General features: G+C 42.7%; 1 protein-coding gene across 1 annotated transcript in view; it reads right to left on the bottom strand.

Annotated features, from left to right (window-relative positions):
• Positions 1-278: 278 nt before the first annotated feature.
• SARC_11098 (hypothetical protein) overlaps positions 279-11,204 on the bottom strand; it is a 12,208-nt gene continuing 1,282 nt past the window's right edge. Inside the window, exons 2-12 of the mRNA XM_014294826.1 lie at positions 10,004-10,063; positions 9,175-9,384; positions 7,940-8,059; positions 6,975-7,055; positions 6,127-6,199; positions 4,936-5,015; positions 4,499-4,553; positions 3,983-4,130; positions 2,774-3,002; positions 2,095-2,238; positions 279-1,171 (exon numbers count right to left, since the gene is read on the bottom strand). Of these exons, the coding sequence (XP_014150301.1) occupies positions 924-1,171; positions 2,095-2,238; positions 2,774-3,002; positions 3,983-4,130; positions 4,499-4,553; positions 4,936-5,015; positions 6,127-6,199; positions 6,975-7,055; positions 7,940-8,059; positions 9,175-9,384; positions 10,004-10,063 (1,448 nt within the window). The 3' untranslated portion in view covers positions 279-923. The remainder of the gene's footprint in view (positions 1,172-2,094; positions 2,239-2,773; positions 3,003-3,982; positions 4,131-4,498; positions 4,554-4,935; positions 5,016-6,126; positions 6,200-6,974; positions 7,056-7,939; positions 8,060-9,174; positions 9,385-10,003; positions 10,064-11,204) is intronic.

The following is an 11,204-nucleotide window of genomic DNA, read 5'->3' as shown; positions in this document are numbered from 1 at the left end:
TTGTTGTACAATTTTACCTATAAATGTCATATTAATCATTGTTGTACAGTCTCTACCTATGAAGTCCATTTTCTTTTTAATCATTGTTGTAGAAGTTCTAGTTGAGATCATTTTAATTCCTGTTGTAGAGTCTTTAATTTAAAGATCATTTTAATCATTGTTATAGCCTTTGCCTAAGATCATTGTAATTATTACTGCACAGTCTTTTCCTAAGAGAGTAATCATTGTTGTACAGTTACTACCTAAGATCCAATCATTGTTGTACACTCTCTACCTAAGATAATTTTTATCATTGTTGTAGAGTCTCTAACTACGATCATTTTATTCATTGTTGTGCAGTCTATACCTAAGATCATTTTGATCATTGTTGTAGTGTAGACAGGCACAATGATTACAGCCACAAGATCGCCTGACACTATACGTTTGTGCGCGTCCTCCCTTGGGAGGCATTCACTTCACTCTGATACGACTGGACGAGCATCGCTTGCACTGAGCATGTCAGTTTGATTTTTTTGTTTAACTCTACGTAGGCAGACAAAAGCGCGCATCTGTGTGAATCCATAGGTCGTGGTAATTGCTCGCAGACCCCGTGACAACCACACAACAAGTGGCTCCTACCTCCAACTGTATCGGCAGCCCCCTGTCCTTGAAGACGTCTCTAAAGTGCTCACTCAAACTGCCAATAGCAGCAATACATCTGATAGCAGGCCACACTCATGCCACGTGCCGTCCAAGCCACACTCATGACGAGGGTATGAGCGGATGCAAATGTCTGCACAAAGCTCCCAGGTACGCGTTCTGGGAGTTGATCTATAAGTAGATAAAAGTATATGACCGCTCCAGGACCCGCCTATCGGTCTTTTCCTAATTCCCCAATCGACCGCTTATATAAATTATATCTAAGCTACACTATCATATCTTAGCTACTTCTTGGTCTGTGTACGCCGCTCGACAGAACTGGCATTGGGAAACATGGAGGTTGGAGAGTGTGTCTGTGTCACGACTGATATATCTTCAACAGGCGTTGCCGGTGGCGTTGTAGATGCAGGCTTGCGTGTACTCGGGTGTGTCTTACCTGCCTGTTTGAGATGGAATTTCGGTTCGGTAGATGCCAGCGCAAAGGACACGGAAGTGGCGGCCAATAGAACAGAGTTACACGCCATAGCCGTGCCTATGTAAATGAAATGACGAGAGAACAAATTTAGTAATCCATAACCCTAACACAGCAAATCATATAGTGATCCGCGACTGATGCTTGTAGTCTCATGAAATATAAGAAAACTCAGTGGGGCGTTTGTCTGTCGAGGTAACGTGATGACATCCGTACGTGGTCGCTGATGGGAGACGTATGTGGTATTAGGGAGCAATGCTCTTTTTAAACTCTAAAATCCCAATACCCTAAAACAATAATGACTCGTACGCGTGATGCAGTTGAGTAAAGACTTACACGACCGATATTAAACTCAGAATGAATTTGAATCAATGAACAACTGCAAAGACATCAGCCCCGACTGCTCCGTCGATACACGCGAATTATTTGCTTACAAATCCCTTTTACGCAAAGAAGCTACTTCGAAATAAAAAATTCGAACGAACAAGTAGCAGCCTCGCCACACAAAAACAGTGGACGCCCTTCACCTTAAGGTCAATTCATCCGCATATTTACTAGCACAAACTATAGATGATAACATTCAATATTCACAAAACGCTGGGCTAAAAGCTGAATGACAGTCATGCGCCACATTATACTTCAAACGGGGCAGTTGCCTGGGTTTGTTTTGGACACTTCAGATAAATGACTGATATGCACTTGTATATGGATTCAACCAAGTTGAACATATGAATTGCCATGAAGATTAGCCTTAGGTCTAATACTTTAGGAGGCGTGGGACCACAATTGTTTCTTGAATACTGGAGTGGATATCAGACCCGAATAAATCCCAATACACAAAAACCCTAAACCCCTAAAAGGTTATGGGCACAGGTCAGCAATATGAATAGTGCCATCGCCAGAGCACCGAATTCGAAACAACGCAGCCGAGAAAACAGGACTATACGTGGCTGTGACAACCACCGCTTAAACGCTCCACACACCTACACCATAACTGTGTGCTATGAGACCGCTTGCAGTGGCGCCCACCAACAGGCCCAAATCACCACCTGACCGCATCAGAGCCAACGCATCGCTTCTGTCTCTGTCCTTTGTGATGTCCACCAGAAACGACGTGGGCGCAGTCCCTACAGAATAGAACGCACACAGTTTACTTCATTTTAACACAGTGAAGAGGTGGGTGATATGTGATACTACACAATCGCTGTTTACGCAACAAACAACGACTATCAATTAAGCTCGGGCGCACTACGACAGTTAACGTCAATGGATCAACAGTACGAAAAGAAGTGTAAAGTCATCAGCAGCTGACCTCTATTCACAACGATGCAACGACCGGACATTACGTTAAAGACCAGATATTACGTTAGTACACCCTGTGTTCGGTAGTGATTAAGAAGCAGCAAAGCTGACAATCGACCCATCCTGTGGACAGAAAAGAAGTCACCAGACTTACGGTCGCAGAAACCCTCTACGAACATGTGTTAGGGTACCTAACACGTACTACGACAACTAACAAGTAATACGATAACTTAAGCAGCCAGGTTGTAGATCCTGAAATGACCACCAAACTCAGAAGGGAATATACGCTGCGAGTGTACAGTGACTCCCACACCTACCCACTATAGGGTTTAAGGTTTAGGGTTATTATCCTTCACATACCTAGTATTGAATTTCCGAAGCCCCACATCACCACCAGGCCCATGAGTTGTTCCCAGCTCTGAGCAAAGGGAGTGAGTCCTATGGCTGCACTGACCAGCATCGTACCAGGTACCATCGATGTCTTGCGCCCAAACGTGTCCGAGAAATACGCACTGGGCTGCGACATAATGACATTGACTATGGCCAACGAAGCGAACAGCTGCCCCAGACTGCCAGGCGTCGCATCAAACTGCACGCGCACAGATCAAAGTCAGTTGAGTGGCTGTGTGAATCCTAAAAAACGGCTGAGTAAACGTCTGTTGACAATTCACAGAAGAAACGCGTCTACGCATGTGTGTGAATGGCTTGTTGGTCAGCGGTAATGTCTGACTTAATTGCGTATCTTCATAGACGGGTAAGCCACTGCTAATATGAGCCATCACGAACTACGCCTTGATGAAGTGGCGAGAGAGTGATCAGTGATGCGCCAGTGAACAAAACAGCGATAGAACAGAAGTGAAGGCACTGAATGTGGATAGCACTTGTTATCCTCAAACGGGTTCGATTGAACGTACAATTCTTTTTTTAATTGGCCCGTCCACGCCAAGACTTTTATCCAATATAAAAAACGATCAGCCTTTCGCCAATCTACTATTAAATACAGCTGAGTATTGAGAACAACTGATTATTAAGAAAAGAAAAACATGCCAACACTTGACAAAAGCAGTAAAGCATCTCACACAGACAAGCGGAAGATCACTAGAGGAGATGCATGCTATGTAGAGCACAGGATCAGATAAACGATGCACTATGGGTCAGCACCAACAGCATATGAAACCCAAAATGCACAAACGATAGGCACCTTAGAACAGACAGGCAAGAGAGTAAATACACAACTGTCTCAGTAAGCGCTGCGTAAAACAGAGAGCAACCGCAACTCAAATGTCCGGCTAGTCATGTATAACGGATAAATGTAGAAAATCAATTTGCGCCTGTAAACCTACAGGATCAACCTGTAGCGAATTCTTACAGCCACCTACACAAACCCTACACTCACGTACACCCACGTACACCCACGTACATCCACGTACACCAACCCCACACTCGCCTACAGCCACGTACATCCACGTACATCCACGTACACCCATGTACACCCACGTACACCAACCCTACACTCATCTACAGCCACCTACATCAACCTAAACCCACCTACACCAACCCTACACCCACCTGAGAGGTGGCCAGTAGTGGCAACAGTGTAAACTGTGCGCCCGACGCCGTGGCCCAGAAAGTGCTGTGCAGCATCAGCACCGCGCGAGTGTTGCGACAGTCGCGCATCAGCACAGTCCACCGCGTAGACGTACGGCGCATGTCAGATCTGCAAGGAACAGAGCACGCGCACATGAGCCAATGGGCCACACTACGCCCACAGCTGAAGTGTACACGCTACAACTCACAGCACGCTCAACGCCACCATGCGATACAGCTCGCAGCATCCGAATGGGCGAGTGACCCACCAGACAGCCAAAGAAGCTGTTAACCAATCCTTGATACGAACGGTAGCCGAGTCCCGATGTAGAAGCGTTGTTAATCTACCACAGCATGGCATCTACTCCATTTGATCAGACGCCTACAAAACATACGCACACACAACAAACGCAACAAGTGCAGGCGCCAGCACCCACTGTTGGAAAGTACACTGCCCAGACAACAGTGGACAGCGCCTTCACACCACCAGTGACTCACCCGATTTGCTTCGCCAGTTCCATCCCAGTTTCTAGGCGCTGGACTGTGCTCGTTTCTGCCAATCAAATAAATCCGAATTGAAGATTATTAAATCCTAAACCCTAAAAATATCGAAATACTTTGGCAAGAAATATATAAGTGACCGAAGGTTTGCTGTTAACAGAAAACATGCATCTCAGGTCTGACTAAAGAAGATACGCGCTAAATATTTTGTTCCTCAATGCAATAAACAAGAGTTATCCTGCGAATGCCAACCCTCTAAAATATGACAATCCTATTCATATTATATCAACCTACGACAACCATCTGTACTATAACCAAACACACCTCTACTGCATGCCAAAACCCCAAACCGTAAAACCCTAAAATCACTATGACCCAAGCGCAATTTGCTTCAGGGCAAAATCAACTCCTCGTCCCACATTCACTGCCGATACCTTTTATCCTCAGCGCATTATTCAGAGCGACGACAGCGATGGCCATCCCCACAAACATGAACGGTGCTTGAAAACCATAACTGTTTAGTGATAAGACAACAAGCAAGCAACCTGAGCGAACAAACATGAACGGTGCTTTCAAATCATAACTGTTAAGTGAAAAGACAACAAGCAAACGACCTGAGCGAACAAACATGAACGGTGCTTTAAAACCATAACTGTTAAGTGATAAGACAACAAGTAAACAACCTGAGTAAACAAACATGAACGGTGCTTTCAAACCATAACTGTTAAGTGAAAAGACAACAAGCAAACGACCTGAGAAAACAAACATGAACGGTGCTTTAAAATCATAACTGTAAGTGTTTAGGACAACAAGCAAGCAAGCAATCTGAGGTAAGGCGACCAACGACATATGTGGTATTAAGTGCATGGGGTGGAACACGTTAAAAATAGCGAGCCACGAAGACACTCATGAATATGAACTATGAGCTCATCTGTTTTAGAAGCAAAGCAGCGCAGAAGGATTGCAACTCACGATGGCATCAAGCAATAGAACCAGCAACGATCGAACACTCGAAATAGATTGAATAAATAAATGGATAAAATAAATCTTATGCGCAATCAATTACGGCATACAGCTGTAACGAATACTAAGAGACTACAACACAGCAACCACAACACAATAAAACATCCACAAACACCAATGTTAAAGAGAATACAACACAGCAACCACTACAAAATATAACATCCACAAACACCAATGTTAAAAAGAATACAACACAACAACCACTACAAAATAAAACATTCACAAACACCAAACTAAGTAGTATTAATACTATCCAGTTACTGATTCGTACTAATACTAATTAGTACTGATACTAATTAATATCATAGCAATTCGTATTAATAGTGATTAGTACTGATAGTAATTAATACTAATAGCTTGGGGTGCCTGGATGTGCGAGTCACCGGGGATGTGCTGCCGTCACGAATGAAATGTCAGTTAGCCCAAACAACCAGTACCAGTACAAAGCAGATGAACAATAGAAGAAGAAACATAACAAAGCCACAACAGGAGAAACAAAACAAAGTCACAACAGAAGAAACATCACAAAGTCACAATAGAAGAAACATAATAAAGTCACAATAGACGGACATAACAAACCCCTTTAAGCTCACAGAACGTACCTGTCCGCCAAATAGCCTCCCAGTGCAGGGCCACAACTCACTCCAGCCGACCACGCAGCCGACATTGGTGCCACTAACCAGATTCAACAAGGAAGGGTTACAAATAAACATTAATTTAGCAGATATACACATATATCAATACTAAATATTAATAAATTAATCCCATATACACATATATCAATATATATATAAAATCATTTAATCATATGTACACACTTACCAATATTCAATGAAAATTAATTAATCCCATATACACATATATCTATGCTAAATAAAAATTGTTCAATCACTAGTACACATTCAAATTTTATATATATCTCCCAAATACACATACATAGATAATAAATACAGATAAATTAATCCCGTATACAAACACATAAGTTAAATACCGATCAACCAATCCCATATACACATATATTTCAATATTAAATAAAGATTGATTAATCAGATATACACATATATCAATATACAAATACCGATCAATATGGTTAATTAATCACCATATACACATATATCAATATTCAATAAAAACTAGTTAATCACAGATACGCGTACATCAATATTTCTTGTGTGAAAGTGCATTTCAAGCTCTATTCAGCGCAGCAGATAAGTCCGCAAGACGAGTTGGACACTGAACGATAGCCCAAGGGTTTTAGGGTTTAAGCTGAAACCCTAGTACTCACTAATCACACTCGAGAACACAGCATAACCTCCAAGCAAACAAATGTGTAAAAAAGAAAACATTGTAAAAGTTCTTCAGAAAGACCAAAAGTCGCATCTACAGCGCAACCATCGCGAAAATAAGTCGGCTTAATCAACTGTACCAACACGTCACTCGCACGGCTTACTCGTTCTGGCTCTGTTTCGATTGGTCGAAATGTCGGCCAAGTGAAGCTGCGCACCCATCATCATCATCGCACTACCAGCACCTGCAAGCGACAACAATAACAAATACATCAGCAAAGGTCTCAAGGAATGCCTATACAGACCCTCGTGAGTGACACAGGCAGTACCACTGGACACACAGCAGAGATGCCACTTGAGTGAGCAGGTATATAGAATGCAGGCCTCATCGCTAGCAGGAAGCGCGCATACATAACAGAGTCACTCAATATCCACTACTGTACAAATACATGCAATCGATTATCCACATCGCCGTAAACTGACATGGCCGCAGCAGAGGGCGCAAATGTTATCTGAGAAGACAGTGTGATCATACACCAAGGAATGGCACACCACACCAACCCCTTAGTCATAAGGTGCACATGAACATACACACATTAAAACATCACTTGAAAGATAAGAGGGAGGCAGTGTTTAAAATCGATGGCATAGGCAGTTTATGGGTATGAGGGTTCACGGTTTAGGTTTTTCACGTGCAAAAATAGTTTGCAGGTTTTTTCTTCTCGTTGAAAATCACAGGATATAAAAACCTAATGATTTGCAAAACCCTGGTCATAGGACATAGCCCATGTCCGCCTGATCAAATCATATCACGAGATTTTGTTGTTTTTGGAACCTCCTTCACAAATCCAGTGACTCAAAACTCTGTACACTTCTCAGCCCATGCAATCGACCATCTTAAGCGTCGCATTCATTAGACATTCAATTTTGAATATTGCGGGTGTCTGGCTACATTTACGAAAATTTACGACACTTACAATGTGCATACATATTCACCACAGCACTTACGCCCTTCGGAAGGAAACCTCGAAAACCCCAGATCCTGAACCCTGAAACCCTGGATCTCTACATGCGTGTCTCACGATTGTACGATGCAGTGCGCTTGTGATTAAGTACATGTGAGACATACCTTGGACAAACCGCCAAAACATCAGCTGTTCAAAGGAATAGGAGTGGCCGTGCATGAACATGGAGATGGAGCATAGCACTGGCCCAGCAACCAGAAGGCTTTTCCGTCCCATGCGATTTCCTAATAAGGTAAATCCAATGAGTGAGATTGACTGTGACTGATTTTGTGCAGAGCTCTGAGATGGAGGATAACCACTCGGCTCGAGCAGATTGCATGTCTAAACTTTTCGTTTTAGGGTTTTGGGGTATATGTTATCTTCATAGTGGCCCACACAGAGCGACGCATACTGGTTGCACTTGAGTCGAGTACATCATCCCAATGACTCATCACACAAACGGCTCATATGCAAGCCACCTCCCACAACAGGTGAACCAGACACACGTCGCAGACAGTGCAAACGGTCATCGGGACAATCGGCTGCAGCAATTGGCATTGTGTGCAGATGCTTCATGGCGATGGTTAGTAATCTCTTGCGACAGTATATGGGGCGACAGCATATGTGAATTATATTTAAGTTGATAAGATGACATTCATTCTGTAATCACTAAACAACAAGTGGAACTGGCAACAAGGTAAATGATCGACTACTACTTTGAAAAGAGATAGATGACCGTTGATATCAACAGTGTATGTCAACGTCACTATAACCGACCGATGACCAAATGAGAAACATGAATACTGGGCAAAAATTTATCCGTTTACGTTTACGCAAAATTGAAGATCATGAGCCCAACATATCAGCAAAAGCTAATTCTACATTTACACATGTGTTGCTAGTATTATTGAACTACAAAACAAAAGACCCGATGAGAATAGAATGAAGTAAACATAATGGATTCTAATTATAATGACCTACCCTTCGATGACCTCGGGACATATAACAAGCTCAATACAAACCACGACAACACGACAGAAGCGTCTACTGCGTAATTTTCTCACGCAGCTGTTTTGTACTTGGAGCACATGTTACACATGGTCGTGGAATTGCTATATTTGGTTCTCACAGGGCAATTTAAGACCTCACGCAACACACCACCGGTAGGAATAAACTCTCATATCCGCCTGTCGCAACACTGTTGTTATTCTCTAGAAAGACATAATCAACAATCTAAGAAGAAATCCTCAACCGAATTTCGTCACAGCGTGATGACTCAAAAGACAGCTTTCCTATTCATGCCATTCTTGTGTTCACATACGAAAAATTGGCAAAAGCACACCAAATGAGTTCGACATACCTATGGAAGCCAAAGGAATATTGCAGAACAATCGCGTTAATCCCAGTATACTGATGACCATGCCGAATTGGGTGGAGTTGAGTCCCAATTCCCGAGTCAGCCCGGGAAGTACAGGTAGCACCACTCCTATCGCAATGCCCATCAGCGCAGTACCTGTTGCAATAGGCCATACTCGGCTGTCTACTCTGTCACTGGCTGCTTCGGCTCTTGCTATAATTATGCAGTGGGACGGTTGGAAGCAACGCCTCAGACTTTGTGCTTCTCACAGTAACAGAAATTGGAATATACATGTACTGCGGCGAGCATAGTTTTATGAGGATGTATGTGGCTGCATGTTTGAATACTGGCACAGGTGTGAGATTACCACCAATGAACTGTGAGGGTAAAATTTACAAGAGAATTTGAATCTCAATTGGTTCTATGTAGCTCATGTCACCCATATCTTGTAAGGCGTCAAATGATAGCCATTTTGGTATTTAAACTTCAAACCCCGAATAACAAAGTCGAGAAGATCCGAAACGAACCCCAGGAGGAACAGAGGTGTAATTGGAACTAATGGCTCAGACAAGAAATATATGCATAGCGCGAAGTCTACATCACTTCATCCCAGTCCTATCCTGTGGTATTACTTCCTCATCAAACATGCGTATGTCTATAGCATACTGAAACCCTAAAAACCCTACACCCCAAACTCTAAAAATCTTGCTAAAATGCGATGGAAACTAAAGCCAGAGCAATGCCTGCCAACGTCTACAGCGGTTACAAGCGGCCATATAACATCTGGCTATTACGCAATTTGACGTCCTGGAAACCCAAATGAAAGACAAACCTTTTAAGACGCCCTCTGCGGTCGGCGGCTTCTCACCTTGCAATCCCTTGCTAGGCTCTTCTACAGGTGCAGGATACGAGAATACATCGATATGAACAGCTCAATAAAAGAGATTTAAGACACTGAGCCTCCCAAAAAATAACAGCTCTGAGTAATGCATGAGATTTCTGCTCGAAGAGATGTCTTATGTCTCTAAAACCAAGGTGAACCTACACTAATATACTTAGATGTCTTGTTGAAGCTGAAACTCGTACAGGCTCATAAAATATATTCCTGAATTAGAGTGAACTCCCACTAACCGATTGAAACTAAGCACCAGTTTATATCGCTATGACAGTTATCCGAGTTCCCAAACTTGGCGATCTGTGTGACTGGAGTTGCCGCATTGAACACATAAGACAATCAACCAGAATCCAGCTCAACAAGCTTAGAATGCACACACGGCTATCCTATACTATACACTACGCCCGGGTGACACAGCTACCCCATACTATACACTACGCCCGGGTGACACAGCTATCCTATACTATACACTACGCCCGGGTGACACAGCTATCCTATACTATACACTACGCCCGGGTGACCCAGCTATCCTATACTATAGACTACGCCCGGGTGACCCAGCTATCCTATACTATACACTACGCCCGGGTGACAAAGCTATCCTATACTATACACTACGCCCGGGTAAATACACTGTTTGATTTGTCAACATTTCCCGTACAATTGTTACTCCAGCGTAAAAACTCAATTCAGATAATGATTATAGTGAAAAGCGGAAAATGTTGGACGTCTACCGAAGCACAGTACGCTGTACGGATGACAATCATCCCAATACGGAACGAAGAGGCTTCTGAGCAGACGCAACAGCTAACGCATCATTGCATACGACTAGTACTCATAGTATCAGCTTACTACCAACTAAAGACCGAGAATCGGAAAAATCAGCTCGTGAAGATCAGCTTTGACCACTCTGCTATACAAGTGGGGGGTATTCCTATCATTTACTAGAAGGTATTTTGAAACACATACTAGACATTAAAACCACACTAGTCATACGACAATATAATCAAACAAAGTCATTGGACTTAGTCGACAACAATTCCAAAAGTATACATATACATATACATATACATATACATATACATACATATATATATATATATATATATATATATATATATATATATATATATATATA

Source organism: Sphaeroforma arctica (genome assembly GCF_001186125.1).
Source record: "Sphaeroforma arctica JP610 unplaced genomic scaffold supercont1.1528, whole genome shotgun sequence".
NCBI lineage: Eukaryota > Ichthyosporea > Ichthyophonida > Sphaeroforma > Sphaeroforma arctica.
Note: the sequence above shows the minus strand (reverse complement) of the source record. Positions and strands in the feature narration are given on the sequence as shown.